The sequence below is a fragment of the Pomacea canaliculata genome, linkage group LG2 (genome assembly GCF_003073045.1).
Source record: "Pomacea canaliculata isolate SZHN2017 linkage group LG2, ASM307304v1, whole genome shotgun sequence".
In the NCBI taxonomy this organism is placed as follows: Eukaryota; Metazoa; Mollusca; class Gastropoda; order Architaenioglossa; family Ampullariidae; genus Pomacea; species Pomacea canaliculata.
The window spans coordinates 15,731,962-15,752,292 of NC_037591.1; the positions used below are offsets into that span (position 1 = coordinate 15,731,962).

General features: G+C 43.8%; 2 protein-coding genes across 2 annotated transcripts; one reads left to right on the plus strand and one right to left on the minus strand.

Moving 5' to 3' along the window:
- Positions 1-844: 844 nt before the first annotated feature.
- LOC112558073 (multidrug resistance-associated protein 1-like) lies at positions 845-18,172 on the plus strand. Its single transcript, XM_025228261.1, is given in 32 exon segments — positions 845-1,400; positions 1,896-2,078; positions 2,636-2,750; positions 2,894-3,022; positions 3,364-3,495; positions 3,637-3,649; positions 3,652-3,697; positions 4,048-4,185; positions 4,707-4,985; positions 5,183-5,363; positions 5,549-5,869; positions 6,217-6,354; positions 6,669-6,865; positions 7,198-7,283; positions 7,412-7,478; positions 7,819-7,945; positions 8,215-8,391; positions 8,851-9,018; positions 9,369-9,564; positions 10,041-10,144; positions 10,371-10,487; positions 10,845-11,076; positions 11,236-11,402; positions 11,664-11,807; positions 11,950-12,149; positions 12,311-12,434; positions 12,725-12,826; positions 13,204-13,350; positions 13,663-13,821; positions 13,942-14,108; positions 14,294-14,488; positions 16,523-18,172. Coding segments are annotated over 29 exon segments (4,245 nt in total). The 5' UTR covers positions 845-1,400; positions 1,896-2,078; positions 2,636-2,750; positions 2,894-3,013; the 3' UTR covers positions 16,635-18,172.
- Positions 18,173-18,428: 256 nt separating this feature from the next.
- Positions 18,429-20,235, minus strand: LOC112557558 (carbohydrate sulfotransferase 9-like). The gene is made up of 3 exons (XM_025227498.1): positions 20,086-20,235; positions 19,663-19,741; positions 18,429-19,342 (listed from the first exon to the last, which is right to left on the minus strand). The coding sequence occupies exons 1-3, from the start codon at positions 20,189-20,191 to the stop codon at positions 18,568-18,570; spliced, it is 960 nt and encodes a 319-aa protein (XP_025083283.1). The 5' UTR covers positions 20,192-20,235; the 3' UTR covers positions 18,429-18,567.
- Between the last annotated feature and the right edge of the window lie 96 nt (positions 20,236-20,331).

The window sequence follows — 20,331 nt, forward strand, 5'->3', positions numbered from 1 at the left end:
AATGTTCACTCTCTAATTACCATTTTCAGCATATTGCCAGGTTTTGCGTGGAAATGTTCTAGTCTTTGTGTCTTGCATGATGGTCACCATCACATGATGGTCCTTCGATCTCGTGTTCTTTGGAATGGACGACGTCCTCTGAACTCTTGTGGTTTAAGTCGGAAACTCGATCCATCTTTACAGAGTTCGTGGATTGCGAAAACCATGTTTAAAAGTATGTTCTTGCTTTTGTTTTGTGTGGGGGGATTTATTAATTTAGTGTTATGTTTAGTGGATTCTAATTCTTTTTTTCTCTCAATCCTAGATTTTCTCCTCTTCCCCTTTTCTCTTCTCCTCTCACTGGTTTTTTTTTTTTTTTTCTTTAAAAAAAAAACAAAATAACGTCTTACGAATAATGATCGAAGAATCCAAGATACAATCAAAGACGGTCTTTGAATTTTAGTTTCTTACCTGATCATTTAGCCAGTGTTACAAACGACGAATGGAACGATGGGGAAAAGAAGTGAAAAGGAGTCTGAAAAATAATACACCACAGGTAATTCAAGGGAAAAATCACTTTTCCACCTGGGTTTAAACACAATTACTGATAAATAATCTTTGGAGACTTAATTTGAGATAAAAAGACTTTTAAAAGAGAATGACATGTCCTACGAGAAGAATTGAAATCATGTCCAAATATTCCATAGACACAAATGCTTGAAAAATACAAGAAATAAAGCAACCCATGGTGAGTGCGCTTTCTGTCCTGTTGGTTAGTCAAGAAAGGTAACACTGTTCGTTTTGATTCTAACCGGAGGGTCAGTAGTCGGAACACTCAAAGTTTGGGGTTATTTACTGGCTCACATCCCAACAGTAGTGCGACCACCGTCTGGCTCTCGCCATGTTTCTCGGAGCAAAGCGTGTTGTAGAGTGTGTACGAGCCTGAAGTTCCGCTTCTAACATCGTAGAAACTGTAATTTGAAGTCTGAATTATCTCTGTGGGTATCGAACTACTGACAGATTTTTAATGTGGTCTGTGGTCGAAGGGATGCTCAGTGGAATTTTTCCAAGAAGAAGCTGTGAAAAGGAGCCTCAGACCTTTGCCAATGTTTGGTTGCGTTCCTGTCAGAAAAGACATTTAGAACACACTACACATTTCTGACAATAGACATTGTTGACAGATGTCAGGGAGATTGAAACAACTGCTTCACATTCTCTAGTGAAAATACGAGAAAATTGTGTGTTGTTTAATCTCAGGTCGTTCACAGACCCAAGAGTTGTTGACACATGTGTCAAGTGTTGACTTGTTTTGTTGAAAGAACTAAAGAAAGGTGATCATGGCTCTGTCTGAGAACCAAAGTGGCTCACTGGCACATCAAATCTTGTTTGGTTTTGATGCATTTTGTGGAGAAATATTTTGGGTAAGTGTTTTACAAAGCATTGAACAAACCTTGCTTATTATTTTCTTATAGTTAAAATGTTGTTGTTTTTTTTTAAATATCACCGTTCAATCTTTCTGGTATTTATTAGCTGTTAAATTTGTTTGATGATGCATGCAATCAGTTTGTACGTGAACATTTTAACTTCAGAAACCAGTCTCTTCGGGTGTCTAACATATCCTAACAGGCTAATTTGCTTTTCTTATCATCTTCTTCAAAATATTTAAAAGACTGTATGGAGCAGCAAACGAATATACCTTTAAATGGAACTAGAGATTAAAAATGAGTCGTCATTCCATGCTGTCGATTTTGTTGCTGATGATGATGATGCTGGTGGTGGTGATTAAATTGGAATCGAAAGTCATATCGCTAACAATGGTTGTGACTATGTAGAGAATCGTGATTATTAACACATAAATGAATGAATTAACGGTATGCAACAACTCATTCCCGTTTATTTACATATCTGTGCTACAGAACGACTCTCTGCTGACAGACAACACATGGCCTCAGTTCACCCAGTGTTTCCAGGACACTATGCTCGTCTGGGTGTCTTGTGGACTCTTCTGGCTCATGGTACCATGTCTTGTTTTCGGGGTGGAACGAGACGAGCATCGCAAGCCCCCGCTGCCTGTGTCGTGTCTCAACACAGCTAAACTGGTGAGAACACCTGACAGTGTGGCTGGCTGGCTGGCTGGTCGGGGGATAGGCTAGCTCTCAGCCGGTCGGTTGACTAGGTTAATTATTTGGTATAGTCATGTAATAGATGTTATTAACATGACTTGTTGACGGTATTAGTAAAAGAAGGAATAGACATTAAGACAATTATAATATCAATACTTTATTGATCCTAGTTGAAATTATCTAAACTAAAAGCACATAGATATCCTCACTTATCTACTCGAAGCAAAATTTTAAAATAATAAAACATGTTACTCGTCCACTCATAAATAATAATCATAATAATATCCAATGAGGGGAGTATTTTCCTGGACAGCGGTAATCGGTAAACCCATGTCGTGAAATGGAAACACAAGCACTTCTAATGCAAGACTAGATGTATGCAGAAATAATTGCAGACAGACAGGAATCTAAACATTCGTGACTTTGTAGACAGGAGAGTATTGTAGTACAGAAGAATGGACTGTAAATGTAGCTGTGTAGTTCACGGGACTCGGATGTCAACCTGGCCTCAGGTAAACAAACTCTCTGTGCAGCTCTGCAGCTCCAGCCTCACCTTGCTGAGCATTGTCTCTCTTATTCGACAACGTCGACGACAAGCCTGATGCGATTGCGGGATTCATCGGCGATGCCATTGTGGTGGTGACTTTGGTGAGTAACGACACTAACATCAATCCAGTGATAATCTATAAGAAGAGTTTTTTTTTTTAAAGTGATGTTTTGAGACGACTTAGTACATTATTGCCTTGTGTACTGTTTCCCTCTTTCCCTGAGAAGAGATGGCGCTGTTTCAGTTCGCTGCTTCCTTCCTGACGCAATATGAGCGAAAACGAGGCGTGTACACGTCATCAGTGTCATTCATCTTTTGGACCGTGAAGCTGCTGTTGGACATCATACCTTTCTACACCTACATCATGACTCAGGTTTCATCGCTGGACCTTTCCTTTCTTTTTCTTGACTATCTGGGGGCAAGGGGATGCGGGTTGCTCAGTGACAGTTTTTGTTATTCTCCTCGTGTTGTTGTACTTGAATTATAAATCACACCGGATTTTGGACCTTGACCACACCTAATCTTTTTCCGTGTTTTGAAAGGTGAAAGAGTGACAACGAACGGAAGCGCATGACGAGTTTAACGGAAAGAGAATTTTATTTCATGGCTCGAAACTATTTGTCTGACACCATAGATTGTACACCTGACCAGTTCGCATGACAGATGTATGTAGACATTAAGAGAGGTTGCTCAGTGTCTTGGGGTTTATTTCAGGTTTACAGCACTAACGTTTTTATCTTTGTGGTCTTCGTGTTGATGTACATCCTCGAATTCGTCATGGTAATCCTCTACTCCTTCAGTGAGCATCCCCCAACATCCAAGAGAGGCTACAAAGGCTTAGGATCGGTAAGGTGATCATCTAGCAGTTTGTTTCCACCCAGAGAGACATGAGAGAGAGAGAGAGAAAGAGAGAGAGAATTTAACTTAATCTTAATCGGAAACTTAATCTTTTCTTACTTGGGAACGCGCCTTGTTTTCATCTTCCAGGAGCCTTCTCCAGAAACAACGCCTCTTATTTGTCCCAGATTACATTTTCATGGCTTACCAGGTAAAGTACAAAGTTTTCTCCTCTCACGTTACGACTGACGATAATTAAGTTTTCAGTTTACAGACACTTCCGGTTAAGACCACAACGGATAACTGTCATCACGAAAATATGAAGAGTTAGTCGATGTCTAATTTTATAAGCTTTACCTTCCAACGATTGTTACACTGAAAAAGCGTCTAATTATTTTATTCTTAATTTTTTTTATCGTGATCAATGTCCTTAAGGGATTGAAACCCGTTAGGTGTAAGTCTTGTACAGTTCCTACATTCTGTCTTCTTCATTACTAACCCTACTGACAAAGCTTGATTAACAGGAGACAAAAAGGAAGTTGCATTGTTTTTGTGCCCTAGCTTCATGGTCTTGGGCTACAAGCGGGACATTCAGATGTCGGACATGTGGGACCTGAACCCCCGCGACAGCTGTGAGGCGGTGGTTCCGGTCTTTGACCGGCTCTGGAAGGCGGAGGTCGAGCGCTGCATGTCTAAAGGGTATCGACTCCTCCCACCCGTCACTGTTACACACCCTTCGCTACACCTGTGTTTGTCTTTGTGTTTATCCACATTGCCAAACTGAAAAAGATGGCGATGACTTCAAGATTTGACGTTGTAGAATTGTTTTAATAATTTTTGAAAGGAAAATTTGCGAGACTAAGTTTTTTTTTTACTCCTTCTTTCTTTCTAATATAAAGCGTTAACACACACACACACAAATGTAATCCATAAACCATCTGCAACAGAAACGTTAATAATAAAACACAGCTCCATAAAATATTTACCACATAAGCAATGAAAGTAATATTTTGCCATTAATGATTACTACAAAGGGTTGGATTAAAAAATACAATGTCATAAAAGATTTACCACCAAGGATATTAAACCAGGGATCCTAATCGCAGGCGTATCCGATATGAAGCTATGGGGACATCACACTTTATTATTATTATTATTCGCGCTGGCTTAATCTCACTGAGCACGCAGTCTCACTCACATCTCCACAACGATCATTTCAGAGTTGTGCGGCAAGAACCGTTGGTCCAGTACAAGAACGGTTCTGTCAGCACCCCTTCCAAACGACACCTGTCCGAGCACTCGCTGTTGAGGGAAGGGATGGAAGGTGCCTCCTACTACACGGAATTCTTTGATGTGATGCCATCCGGGACTTACCACTTCAAGCAGCGGCCGTCCCTGTATCGGGTCCTATGGAAACAGTTTCGAGGCAGTATGATCCTTTGCATCGTGCAAAAAATCCTCAGCGATGTCGCCTTGTTGTTAAGCCCGCCGATACTTGGGTGAGTTTTAGTTTACTTTCGTGTTCGTCGACATTTTGGTATCGTGGTGAGGCATGAGAAGGGAGCGATGTGTAGAACAGTATTAAGACTAAGACAAAGATAAAGGTAAAGGGGGAGTCTGGAAAAGAGACAAAGAAAAGCTGAGCTTTGTAACCTTAGAGAATTATCTCACCTCGTTCTCGCTGGACTGTCATCAGAGAACTCATTAACTTTGTGGCCAACCGGCGGCCGGAGAGGGAATGGATCGGGTACGTGCTGGTGGCCTGCCTTCTCGTCACCGGCATGCTCAAGACAATCTTCTTCGCCCTGTCCATGTACAGGTCCTGGCTGATCGGCATGCACATCAAGGCTATTTTAACCAGTACCATCTACAGCAAGGTTGGTGAGGTGTTCATGGTCAGAAATTTGCTTTTAAAGCTGCTAATACTGATGCTGCAGTTGTTGTTGATGATGATGTAGAGTGGAGTGGATGACCAACAAAATTATGTTTAGTCAACATAAACAAGACATATTTTGCTGTTTCCTCCACAAACTTCTCTGCTTTTGTCGCCCTTTGCCTGCAGGCCATGCGTCTCAGCAACGACAGCAAAAGGGCGAGCACGCAAGGTGAGGTGGTCAACCTCATGTCCGTCGACACGCAGAGGGTGCAGGAGTTCCTGACGAGGGCCTTCTACGGTCTGACCACACCCCTGCAAATCCTGCTGGCCTTGGTACTCATCTACCTTCAGGTGGGCGTGTCCATGTTCACGGGCTTCGCCATCCTCGTGCTGCTCATCCCTTTCAACACCTACATGGCGGGCATGCAGCGCAAGTTCCAGGAGAAGAACCTCAGGTTCAAGGACATCAGGGTCAAGCTGGTCTCTGAGATCCTCAACGGCATCAAGGTGAGTCGCGCGTGAGTGGAGCTCCACGCTGGTCGATGGATGTCGCTCTGCCCGCGTGCACCACTTCAAAGGTTTTGTCACGATTTGTCGTGCTTAGCATGTCGGCCTGGTAACATTTTAGCCACACTTTGTCTGGTTTGGTGTTGGACCATTTTTAACACAGCAACAATAACAGCTGCTGTTGTTACTTACATTCGGTGCCTACATAGCCGTCTGCACTAGCCAGGCTGCCGTTACTGTAGCAGCCTTGATTTGGTAATGAATAATGCAGTTTTATGATTGTTGTTGTTGTTGTTGTTGTTGTTGTTGTTGTTGTTGTTGTTGTTGTTACTATTATTATTATTCAGGTGCTGAAACTGTACGCATGGGAACCGTCTTTCGAAAAGAAAGTGGCTGATATCAGATTCAGGGAAATTCTGTATCTCTTTAAAATCGCCGTTTTGTATCTCGTCACAGGCTGCTGCTGGAATATCGCCCCGTACCTAGTAAGTACATCTTAAAATTATGAAAAAAATCGATTTAGCCATCAAATGTTGAAACTACACGATGCGAAATGATTTAGCGAAACGATCTTGAGATTACACAGTAAGAATGGTTGAGCAAACAGAAACTTGAATATCCGAAGAAAAACGGTTTAACGAGCAGATGTTGAGATTACACAATACGACAAAGTTTTAAATTTAAAAGTAGATGTGAACATTACACAACAATGTGTTAAGGGAGTATAAACTCCTTTTGCCAACATGCAATCTTTTGACTAAGTACACAGAGCATGAAGTGACATCCACCCGGTTTTCAGGTGACCTTGGCGACCTTCGCGACCTTCATTCTGTCTGACCCCAACAGGTTCCTTGACCCTGGCACAGCCTTCGTCACTCTGGCACTCTTCAACATCCTACGGACGCCGATGGACTTTCTCTCCACAACCATCTCGTTCGGTGTGCAGGTAACAGGAGGCGTGACGAGGGCGCGAGTGTCGCTAGATGAGCTTCTCTGGTTTACCTGGGTTACATTTTCCCACGTGCACTGTCAGACCAGCAACTCTGCTGACTGTCCTACCTGCATGTCTGCATGTGCAAGTGCCTGAAGGTGTGCGAGTGGTTGTGTCTCTCCCAAGAAAATGTGACTTTAGGACTTCTGACTTTTTACAATGTGATGGTCCTTGGTCTTTGTAATGCTTGAGTCACCATTGTCCTGTCCTTGCTTCAAGTTGTTCGCACGTGACGGCATAAAATCCCTCCCCCACCAAATTTATTTGTCTGTGCATGTGTGGGTGCGAAGATGACTGTGTGTATGTATGGCTGATCAGGTTTCTTACTCTTGTGCAGGCAAATGTGTCGCTCAAAGCGAATCAACAAGTTTTTGTGTATGGACGAAATTGATTTCAACACTGTGCGGCATTCAACAGATTCAGGTGTGCTATTGTGTTTGTTTGTTTGTTTGTTTGTTTGTTTGTTTGTTTGTTTGTTTGTTTGTTTGTTTGTTGTTTCAGTTTTTCATCCAGAATCGACATCCATTTTCTTATTCTTTCTTTTACCGCAGCCTATGCCGTAAAGATTGAACATGGAACATTTTCGTGGGGTTCAAAGCTCACGCCTGTCTTAAAAAAGTAAGTTATACCTACATCAGTCTCCGTGCACTTCTGTCCATTAAACCACCGAAAAAACAGGTAAATGTCTTAAGTATCCACAGCCATAAACACGCCAACATTTTTTAAATGAACACAGACGTAAACGCACACACACCTGCACGCAAGCACATGCAAAATTCCTAGACATTAGTAAAAATTATAAAAAAATACTAATAAATAAAAGCCACCACATTGTTAATAAAACCTTGTGAACTTTTAAATGCAGGTGAAATTTGTGTTAAATGGATGTCGAATAGATGAAAACACGAATAGGTCTGTAACTCTTGTTTACTGTAACTGTAACTGTAACTGTTTACAGCATAGACCTGCAGGTACCAGACGGACTTCTGATCGCTGTTGTGGGTCAGGTTGGGGCTGGAAAGTCTTCTCTCATCAACGCCATTTTGGGGGAAATGGATAAGGTTAAAGGTCACGTCATTGTCAGGGTAATTATAATTTTTCGTTTTGTTATTTTTGTCCAGATCAGCGGTTCGCCGATTAATTTAGGTGAGTGGGGGTCTTGGAAGAGTATGAGGTTAGGGTTTCTAGTTTTTCCTCCTTGCTTTTTAAGCTTTGTGTCAAAAAATGCTAGTATAAGATACTTTCTGTGGTCGTCGAATGTTTTTCTTGGTACTATTTTGTGTTTGATAATTGCTGGAGTGTGTTGTGGCCAACGGACACGGAGAATGTGTGAAATGCATGGCGCTTTTTTCAGGGTACTGTCGCTTACGTGGCCCAGCAGGCTTGGATACAGAACGCGACCCTCCGTGACAACGTTCTGTTCAGTCAACCGTATCGAGATGACAAGTACCGCAAGGTTCTCAAAGCCTGTGAACTGGAGCGGGACTTGGAAATTTTGGCGGCGGGAGACATGACTGAGATCGGTGAGAAGGTGAGGGCGGAAGAATCGTTTCCTGTTGGGTTTGTGAGGGTGGGATCGGGTGGAGATGAAGGATGTCAATCATATCTTGTCGGCAGTGTACAATGTGTGTGTGAAATTCTACAACTTCAAACATACATGTACGCTTGTGTCTGTGTGGATGCGTGCGTGCATGCATTTATGTGTGAGTATGTGAGAAAGAGCTCAAAGAAGTGAGTGAATGAAGAAGAAATAAGGTAAGCGACATAGGCATGTGAATTTTTATTGTTGTTTGGCCACTTGAGACCGGTGACACAACCCTCATAACTTCCCATGCACACCAGCCGAGGGAATCAAGTTTTCAAAGTTAATCCAAAAGAACTTAACTTTAAGTCTTCGCATGCAATACAGCCTCAGGCTCTCCATGATATAATCTCAAATGCTTTCTAAGCTTTACAGGATATTATCCTGTTCATGTCTTATCCTTTTCAGGGTATCAACCTCAGTGGTGGCCAGAAGCAGCGCGTTAGTCTGGCTCGTGCCGTCTATAGCGACAGCGACATCTACCTGATGGACGACCCGCTGTCAGCCGTGGACAGTCACGTGGGCAAGGCCATCTTCAAAAACGTCATCGGGCCTCACGGACTTTTGAAGAAGAAAGTGAGCAAACAGAACACACACATCAATTTTCTTGAGCACGGTTCACATGTGAAAAAAAACAAGTTGTGTGTATATTAATATTCATAAACGTTATGATGTAGTTATGACCCTCAAACGCCCCTTGTGACGTCATAATGTAACACTTGACAAAGCTGCAGACTGGTGACGTCATTATGTAGTTCTTGACCGCCAGACAGACAGGTGACAGCGTTCTATTGCTTGACCGCACGACTCGCATGTCCATGACACGCTCTTGTGATTGGCTGCTAGACGCCATATTGTGACATCATATAGCTCTCGATCGCAAGGTGTGCGCATTGATGACGTCACATTCTTTTTCTAACCGCCAGACGCGTATTCTGGTGACGCACGGCGTGCACTGGCTGCCCGTGGTGGACCAGATCATCGTGCTCAACGGCGGCAAGATCTCTGAGACAGGCAGCTACACGCAGCTGATGCAGCACGATGGCCCCTTCGCCCAGTTCCTCAAAACCTACTTCAGCGAGGAGATCGTCATGGAGCAGGAAGAGGAAGAGGACCCTGAAAGTAAGAAAGGTCGTAGGTCACTGCTGGAGCTTGACGCGTCAAGTGCCAGGCAACCAGCTGCCATCTTTTTTGCCGATAGCTGCCAGTGACACACAGTCTGTTGAAGCCCCTTGATCTCTGAGATAATTCACTTTTCATAATATAAAGGTTAGCCGCCATGCCTGTCAATACCAACAGTCACCGTGGTCTGGTTCTTAAGAGTGGTTCTGAAACTTCGAGTGACAGTAGAAATCTGAAATAATTTTTGTCTAGTATAAAATGGCAGCAGTTTATTTCTACTTCCTGTCTTCATTCATTTTTCCCCAATTTCTTCTTTCTTTCCTCTATTTTGTTTAACTCAGCCTACTTCTTAATGATTACAAAAGTTTTATTCATCTGTTCGTTACCAAAATCACATATATTTAATTGATTTTTTAAAAACTGTTTTCTGCTGACTGTAGACGGGGATATCAGGGAGTTTTTATCTGTGTTTATAGTTCTGGAGATGAAACAAAAAATTCTAGAACACATGGAATCTGTCACATCAGACGCGGCCACATCCGGGGACGAAAGTAAAAGGCCGTTTAAATCGCAGACGCAGGTATGTCTTCCAAACATTGTCCTCCACTTCTTTCCATGGTGTCTGTTTCTAATTTGCTTCTCACGAAATTAATTATGGGTCACTGACAGCCTGCACGAAATACAGATTAAATGAGGACTTAGAGAACGGTGTAACCCCTTCCCCCCCACACGCTCGCACGCACGCATGCACACGCACACTCAGGGATCAGCAAACATTTCCAGATAAATTTTTCTTCTTTCGTCAGTTACAAGAAGCAGAACAGTGGGATTCAGCGGTCCCTGAGCTACGACAAGAAGAGTCTGCAAGAAGCCAGGAAGACGCAGACAAAGCAAGAGGAAGGAAAACTCATTTCCGAAGAGAAGCTTGAAACGGGGAAGGTGAGTGACTCGACATCTGTTTCAGAGAAAAAAACTGAAATCCGTCTCCACTTCAGTGTGTCATTCAGGAGATATTTCAGTCTTTCTAGAATCGTCATCTGTCCTGTGAGTGATATCTTCGTGTATCCCACTAAGCATCCTTGTCGCCGGGTTTGTCTGCGTGTTCTCTCGCCTGGCAGTCTCGATCGCTAGCTGCCTTAGTATCAAGCAGCTTAGGTATTAATACAAAATTCCTCATCGACCTATCTTGATTTATTAGTACTTTTTTCTCGTCGATTACTATTGATGTAATATTGCTCATCGATTGTTATTTATTTTCCGTCGAACGTTCTCGGCCTCAGGTGTCATGGCGTGTCTATGGAGCCTACCTGAAGGCGGCTGGTGTTTTGCCCTTTTCTCTCGCAATGATCTGCTTCGCTGGTTTCCGCGCCTTCAGTGTGGTGGCCAACTTCCTGCTCAGCCAGTGGACAGAAGACCCCCTCCTCAACAACCATTCAGCTTGGGGGTCAGAGGTGTTTGTTGACACAAACCATTCGTACCTTTTATATTACGGACTAACAGGAGCAGCTCAATGTAAGTATTCGTTTTACTGTTGTTCTGCGATCTTAGAAACGTTTCTTTCGACATGTCCATTTATTTATTTATTTCGCAGACTTTCTTGAACTTTATTGAGAGACGATACTGGCACAAACAAATAAGTGTACATTCATGCTCAGTCCACTTGTTTTCCAGTGGTGCTACTGATGATTTACAACTACTTTTACTGGACACGCATGGTGTACGCTGGGCGAGCTCTCCACAACGGTCTCATCAACAAGTTGTTTCGGGCGCCAATGGCATTCTTCGACACCACGCCCATCGGCCGCATCATCAACCGTGTGTCCAGGGACATCGAAATAGTGAGTGAGCAGTCAGGCGACGATAGCGCCATCTGGGCGATCAGTGACACACGACAAATGACAAATGATGTTTGAGACGACAAACGCAACCGATAACAATCTTGTCCTCAATGACAAAATAGTAAACACGGGAAATGATATTTATTTATCTATTTGAATTTCTTGAAGAAAATATCTTAATATATTGTTGAGAAGGTTTTCCAATCCTGCGTGAAGTCGATCAAGATGAAAGACTGAGGCCAGTTCACTCGTCTGTGGCAGGTAGACACGCTGCTACCGCTTATCTTCAGGGACTTCATGTCGACCTTTGTTCTGGTCTTGGTGACCCTGATCGTAATTTTGATCCAGACACCAATATTCGCCGCTGTCCTGGTCCCACTGCTCGTCCTCTATTATTTCATCCAGGTCAGTTTTCCATAGCAACGTCTGATTCCTGACTAACAAAATTAACAACACGCATCCCACACTAGATTCCTCCAGACCTTCTGCTTCTCCTGAAATGTGTGTGCTCCACATGTGCTCATTCGTTGCATGATGGCGGTTTCAGAGGTTCTACATCCCCACCTCGCGACAGGTGAAAAGGATAGAGTCCATCACGAGGTCACCTATCTTCACTCATTTCAGCGAGAGTTTGAGCGGCGCCGCCACTATTCGCGCTTACCGAGCCACGGATCGCTTCGTGGCGGAATCCAAGACGAGGGTGGACAAAAACCAAGTGTTCTACTTCACGTCGGCCGCCAGCATCAGGTCGGTAGCAGCAGTCCAGGTTAAGATGTTGATGATGACGACGACGACGACGACGACGACGATGATGATGATGATGATGATGATGGTTTGATTTAACCGAAAACAGCACATTTAGCTGTAGCAGTGGTGGTTAGTAATCTTAACGAACAGAGGTTGGGCAGATGGTTGCAGATGAACTTGGACTTCCTAGCCAACATCATCGTCTTCAGCGCCGCCATCTTTGAGCTCATTTCCACTTCGTCAACTGGAGGAGGTCTGGGGCTGTCTGTGTCATACGCTCTGCAGGTACACACTCATCAGGCAAGGTGGTCCATGTAGAAATAGAATGAATAAGCTAGACCGCAACACCTTGAAGAAACTTGAAAGCAGAGAAGAGAATGTCGATCAAAAGACACACATTGTAGACGACACTTTGGAGTGTGCTCATTATGGTACAATCATGATCGTTGCTCTCAAAGTTTAGTGATTACTGTACGGCTAATGCTGATTGCATTACACATGTTGCTGATTTTATAGTCATCAGAAATAATCATTATCGCAAACGTTGCTAATTCGTTGTCCTTTTCTAACTGAAGATCTCCGGGACCCTGACCTTCATGGTGCGAAATGTCAGCGAGTTCGAAACCAACATCGTGTCCGTGGAACGAATTAGAGAATACACCTCCATCGATACAGAGGTTAGGGACCTTGATGTACATGACCTTTGACACTTCATGCTGACTACCTTCAGCCGCCCGGTGGTGGTGATGGTTGTAGTAGTGGGGTGAGCTGAAAGAAGGGAAACAAACCAAGCTGTAATGTCTCTGCATGCAGTGTGTAAGGACATGTTCATGTGCTTGTGCTGGTTGCATGATTATATTGATGACGACCACGATCATGCAGACAAGAATCAGAAAAATTGCACTGATCAGCCGAAGTTTATTGTTCCTAAGAGCTGAAACATGTTCATCACGCGCTTGCACACATACACACACTCACACAGAAATGTATCTCAAAGTTGTGCACAAAATGTTCTTGTTTGTAAATGCAGTATTTATAAGAATCTTCCCAACAGGCAGAGTGGATCAATCAGAGCAGACGACCTCTACCCAACTGGCCAGTGGAAGGTGTTGTCGTCATGGAGAACTACCAAACCCGCTACAGGCCTGGCTTGGACCTCGTCCTGAAGGGTCTTTCCTGCAAAATCAAAGGCGGCGAGAAGGTGTCAGCAGAATACCTTTTGTCGTTGTCGTTGTTGTTGTTGTTGTTGTGTGAGATAGAACATGTGTACTTGTTTCATAATGTGTATTTTTATGGCTACGTGTTTGAGCTTATGTACGTATTTTGTTTTCGTATATGTGAACTTGTGTGTGCGGATGTACATGTGTGTGTGTGTGTTAGTCTGTGGTAACACGTGTATGCGCGGATGTGTGCACGTGCGTGAGAGGTACGATTTTCAGGTCCATCTCCCGTTGCCCATGCTTTGTGATTTCTAGTGTCTCACCTCCACCAATTCCACCTGTCGTCTGTCCAGGTGGGTATCGTGGGCCGCACCGGCGCCGGCAAGTCGTCGTTAACCCTCTGCTTGTTTAGAATCATCGAGGCGGCTGGCGGAGCCATCTTTATTGATGGCATCAACATCGCCGACATCGGCCTGCATGACCTGCGCTCCCGCCTGACCATCCTGCCGCAGGTGATCGAGCATACCATCACGTGGATATTTTTCGATGAAGAAAACGGACAACGAAAAGAGTGAGGGTAAATTTGGGGAAAAACCTCGTTACAATAATTAATAAGTATTTTGTCATTACAGGATCCAGTGCTCTTCTCTGGGTCTCTCCGCTTCAACCTTGACCCCTTTGACCAGTATTCGGACGAGCTGGTATGGCAGGCGTTGGAGAGGGCTCACCTGAAGAACTTTGTGGCAGGCTTGCAGGATGGCCTTAACTACGAGTGCGGGGAGGAGGGTCAAAACCTCAGGTAAGCGAAGTGGGGGTTGGAGGTAAGTATTTTAGATATGGTGGTCGATACCAAATAGGAATGTAAGCTTGTTCACTGCACATCGCACCCTGAAAACACCCTTTTAAGGATTGCTAAGGATACATCGTCAAAAACCTGAAAGTTCCGTTTTCTCGCAATGACTACACCCCATCTCACCTTTGTAGTGTGGGCCAGCGACAGCTGGTGTGTCTGGCCAGAACACTGCTCCGCCGGACCAAGGTGCTGGTGCTGGACGAGGCGACAGCCGCAGTGGACATGGAGACGGACGCCCTGATTCAAAACACCATTCGCCTAGCCTTCCACAACTGCACCATCATCGCCATCGCCCACAGACTCAACACCATTCTGGATTATGACAGGTTTGTGATTAGAAGCGATTGGTGATTATTATAAGTTTGTGATTAGGACAAGTTGGTGATTAGGAAAGGCTTATGCATAGCGCAGATTCATCGTTATTATCAGTCTTCATTTTTAAAAAAAAAACTGTCGCTAAGCAAAGACCATTATTTTTTTGTACCAACATTTGTTGGTTTTTTAAAAACACTGGTTACACAAAGCCACCTGATCAGTTGAGGCCATTTATTCATTCATGGCTTCCAGGAGGCTTTCATACCACATAGCAACTTTGTCCTCGTGACAGTAAATCGAAATAATTAAGAAGTATTTACTACACCATATGGCGGTGTCAGCATGAACAGGAACACCTCGGGTACTCTCAATGTTTTATGATACCGAGGCTTTCGTAAATCTGTCAACCTGCTCAATGCTTTTACAAAAGCACCTGATTTACAATAAGCAATTCTAAAGACAATGAAGTCATTTGCTCGTTTGACCGAGGTGTACAGCTAACTAATGCAAAAAGCAAATAATGTTAAAAAAATAATTCTTACATGAAAATTGAAATGTAAGTTGTGTAAAAAGACTTACATTCAAAATTTACAGTGCCATGTAAGCTGCATAAAAAGCGTACACACGGAAATAATTTATGTACTACCTGTGTGGAGGAGGGAGTGAAATTAGATATGAGAAAAAAATAATGAAAAAGATTTTTAAAATTAGATATGAGAAATCCACGTCTGACCCATATTCCAACAGAGCTGGAATATTGTATAACTTTGAAATTATTTAACAAGCAAATGATTTGTGTATTGGTGATAGTCTCGCCATGACCACCACATGCCCGGTACCCACCAAAGGGTAAAGACAGAACTCTTTCAGTTCCGACAGACAGATGGTAACGATCGAATGTATAATGTAATACGGTTGCCTCGGATTTGTGTGAAAGGAGAGAATTAACGATCTAATCCCGACGAGCATGACTTTGCAATTAATTCAGCTGACACTACAAAGAGACCTCCAATGTGTGTCGAAGCCAAACTTGTATCCGTGGCAACCTGTACGGGCAGAGGTCATGCACAACATGGCGTCTCTGTGCAGTTGAATCATGTCACACTAGCCGCTGTGTGTGACGGAGCCCGCAGTTTCGCTCTTGCTTGATCGCGCAGGAGGTCGGCAAGATCGATCACTCTGGCGCTGATGATAGAGTTAGTGCCCCTGGCGCGCTGCTTGTTGTCGTCCTCGTCGTCGTCGGCTCCTCGCGCTGGCGTGCAGTGACGTTCGGTGACGTATCGCGTGCTGCCAGACAGCCGAGACGCCCCACAGCAACCTCTCCAAGATCGATGTGCGCTGGGAGAGAGATGCCAGGAGCGCTAATCAGTGGGTGGGGCGGGGGCAGGCGCCATTTTGCGAAAGACTGTTCTGACGGGGTTTGTGGCGGTGGTGGGGGCAGTGGGAGGAGAGACAGGATGTAGAGATGCATGGGGACCCCCCAACCTCCCACTTCCTTCCGTCCTTCCTTCCACCACCCTCAGTGTTCCTCAGAGCATGATGTCACTGTCATGGTTTTAGATGGAATGGTTGCCGTGGCGGCTTGTCTCTTTGTGCCCGTGCATTTTGTGTTGTGTGTGTGTGTGCTTATGTGTTGTTATATAATGATACTAAAACACATTGAAGTATGTGTATAGATGCCATTTGAGTCCATTTGATTTTCCCACTGTTATGATTGAGAGAGCGAGACAGAGATAAGGTTTGTAAATGATAGTGACAATGTAAAATACACTTTATGCATACTTACAGAGTAAGTGTTTGTTCTAGCGCCTTTGTGTATGTTCTTGTAGGATATGCATGCAAAGCGCCTTAAGCCCTCGTTTAGTGGTAAGGAAAGGCACTCCATCAATAAATATTCTTAGTAGTAGTAGAAGAAGAAGTGTTTATCTATCTGTATGTTTTTTATAACTACGTAGCTATCTGCAGGTATGAATTTTATTGTCAGTAATGTGACTGGTAAAATGACAATTTTAATGCGGACACAACCCATTCACTCTCGGATGCAGGATCATGGTCATGGACGACGGTGTGATCAAGGAGTTCGACTCCCCGTCCCGGCTGCTGGCTGATTCCACTTCGCTGTTCTACGCCATGGCCAAGGATGCCGCCCTCGTGTGACCTTTTTAACCATCGTCACATACCGGAACTACAAGATCAAACTGACAAACTTCACCCTCCGAAATTTTGATGAGCGCATGACTCAACTCACAAGAACAACCCATCTATTTATAGTCTCTTCCCTTCTCAGTTTTAATGAAAACACGTTAAATAACACTTAATCGACTGCAGTCCTAAATGTGAGACTGCTAAATAATCTTGATAATTGGCTAACATATATCCTGGTAATTGAATGATCTAATAATTAACTACTGTGCCTTGTATAAATGTATCACTTTGGAAGTACCTACTTCACTCTACTACACGTGGCGATGCATACTGGGCTCTGCCAAATGGACTTCCTGGCATTTGTTCCTGGGTTAGGGTTAGTCAGGAAAATACATTCACTTTCATAATTGCCTTCCAATTAAACACCTTAAGAGGAGCCTGTCAATTAAATACCATCTTATGTGCACGCCATACCCTCCTACCTTACTGACCCGGATATTTTTTTAACTGCTTTTCACGTGATCTGCTGACAGACCCCGGTGATTTACTGTGCTGTAACCTTAGTTACTGACCGGACATAAATCCCCAGCCTCACCCTCCCATCCTGCTGTTGAGGTGGACTAGTGCTGAGCAGCATCAGCTGATCACTAGCCTTTCTCCTGTCCATGCCAAAAGCTGCACAGGAAAGATGATAGCTATATTTACTGTGATTGTGATTGTTTGTATGTGAGTGAAGATGTAAACAAGACAGTATCTGTATTAAGTGGCTGGGAAACAGGCAGCACCCTTCTGAAGGCTGCTTCCTGTCTTTGAACACAACGAATGATTGCGTCTCATTTGCTGTTCATTGTACCTACATGTACATCGTGCTATTTCAGAAACATTTATTAAGTATGCCGGCAGTTTTTGCCTTGTCACTGTGTCCGGGAGTTAATATTTTGTTCTTTAAATATCTCCTTAAGCGTTGGCTTTTTTGTTTGTTTGTTTTTAGTTGTTTTTTTCTTTATATCTGTTTGATTGGTATCTGCAGCTATTTTGAACGCTGCTCTGTGCATAATAATACTGATCTTGTCCGGTAATTGTCAAACTTTCTTCTCCTATTTTAAGGATTGTTAACAACTAATTAACATTTTATCTCTCGACAGTATTTTTGCTTATGCCTGTACATGCTATTATAGAATACAAAAATACGTCTTTCTATTTTTGTCCTGGTTTTTTTTTTCCTTCGCTCTTCTTCCTTCTCTCTTCGATTCTCTTTTTCTCTCTTTTTTTTAAAACTGCTTGAGAATTAACCAGTTAATTGCAATAAAATAATTTAATGGCATGCATAGGTTAGTTTTGAATTTTTTATTTAATAAATTCTGTTTTCAAAAATGTTCTTAATATGTGTAGAATATGTGTTACTGAGAACAATAAAATAAAAACCAGTGTGACACCATCTGTGTTTAAGTCAACTTCCATATGAAACATCTTTTTAAAAATCACATGAGTCCAAGACATATTTACAAAAGCACACTTTATAGTTTAAAAAAGTATTTGCGCTTACAAAATTGTTTCTTATCGGTTTGTGAGTGAATGACGAACGAATCAAACCCATTCTGTGTCCCAGCGAAAAGCACCTTTCTTGACATACACGTTGCTGGAAGTATCGAAGACCCCAGGTGGGGTGGAACTGTACCCGAACATCTCGAAATCTTCACGAAACACTCCCCGCAGTTTGAGTAACACATTAGAGTCAACTGTGCTGTATGCTTCCATCATCGCTTCTTCCTTCTGAGTCTTCAGTTCGTCTTTGTCCGTTGAGCGTCTGTGGGCTGAGAGGGCAGCTTCGATGAACTCACCCGCCAGGAGTGAACTCGACTCCATCTCTGTGAATGGAAACGGAAACCGCCGGCTGATGATGCCTCTGATTTGCAGTTTTCTCCAAACCCGTTTGGCCGCCTCGCTAATGGACATGCACTTGGTGATGTTCGCCAGCCAGCTCCAAGGGCTGTTCACCGAGTCCTCGATGGCGTCTCTGACGTAGTCCTGTCGGAACTCTTTGCTGCGGAAGTAGTCTTTGTTGGACACGTTGAGGCAAGTGATCAGACGGTTCAGGTCGCGGCCGAATGTTTCCATTTTTCCGACAAACGTCGTACCTGAAGCCGCAAGGCTGGCATTCCGTGAAAACCGGATGAAAGTGAAGGTCCCTCATGTGCATACCACTTGCCGCCAGCGCCATGACTTCAGCGAACGTGACGTCACTTCCGCAAAACGATTCCTTGGACGTGGCCCGCTTTCGAAACGTGTGAATAGCTTCAGCTCCCCAGACGGTCCAGTAAAATGGATTCGGCGTGAAGGCCTTATCAACCCAGGCAGAGAACATTCGAGAATAAGGATCTCTGACGAAAACTGCTTTTGTGGCCGATTTTAGAAAGTCCAGCTTTTCTTCTCGTGAAGCGAGGTCCCGAAGGGTCTGAATGTTTCTTCTTACTGACGTGCGTTGGTCGAGAGCTACTCTGAACGGAGAGGCACCCGTCTCGTTCAGTACCTTCATGAACCGTACCCAGAATGTGGATGCTGCCTTAGCAACAGGACAGTGGAGGTAGCGATGCTCCACGGATATCACCGGAACTCTACTGTCCACAAACCTCAGCTGCAGAGAGTTGTTCGTAAAAGGGAGGCAATAGTGCAGCATACGGAGTCGTCTTCCTTTTGTGATGCAGATGGAGCTGGCCTCACTGAAAAAAAATTCAGATAATAATAATCATCAGCATCATCAACCATCAACCATCAATCATCAATCAATCATCATCATCATCATCATCATCATCAATTTTGTATGCAGCATATTATTGTTTCGGCAGTCAGTAATTATGTTCATTTATTTGTGTACCTGTTCGATCTCCAGGTGTTCGTTTGGCACGTGTGATAATTTTGTTCCTCTTCCGTTAGTGTTTTTGAACCTTCATCTATCAGTCTATCAGAGTTCTTCTGGAGCTTTACTGTCTTTTTATGGCTTTTTGTTATTTTGTGGTTTTCTCCCTTAGTGGACACTGACCTCTGTTCGTCGATAGGCTGCTGACTGGATTTCAGAGAAAGACCTTTCACCACAACCCCTGGAGTCCTCGATCCCAGTGCTAAGAAAACAAATTGTCTATCAACTCATTGCACGTCGGAATAATTCACTTACACAAAAAACGAACAAACGGGAGTCAGGCTGAATGAGCAAAGGGCGAGCTTGATTAAGATGGATGGGCGTGTGTACAATGACAGCCTGCACGAGCATATCAATATCCTTGAGCGATGCAGCCTCGTGCACACAATCACAAAGACAGAATGGGTGGAGGATGGAAGCTGTCTGTCCATAAACACTACATGTAAAGACAAACAGGCAGACAGGCAAACAGTCACACAGAGTTCGTACAGAAGACCCACATTATTGTAAAATCTCTTTCACCAGACATGGTTGTACGTGTCCTACCTGACAACCAGAGCTGCACACAGCAGGTCACAGCCACGAGACCGGCCAGCAAGCTCAGACAGGCACGTGTTCTCAGCCTCAGACGACAGGCCAGCCAGGCGTCCATTCCCTTCCGTCCCTACAGGGTCTGTGTCGCTGAGGATGCGATGCTCACCTGCCCTGCCTAACACCACCTGCTGGCCCCAGTGGGAAGCGAGTGAACAGTTGACCTTGTTTACCTCTGCGACACACACACACACCTCTCTA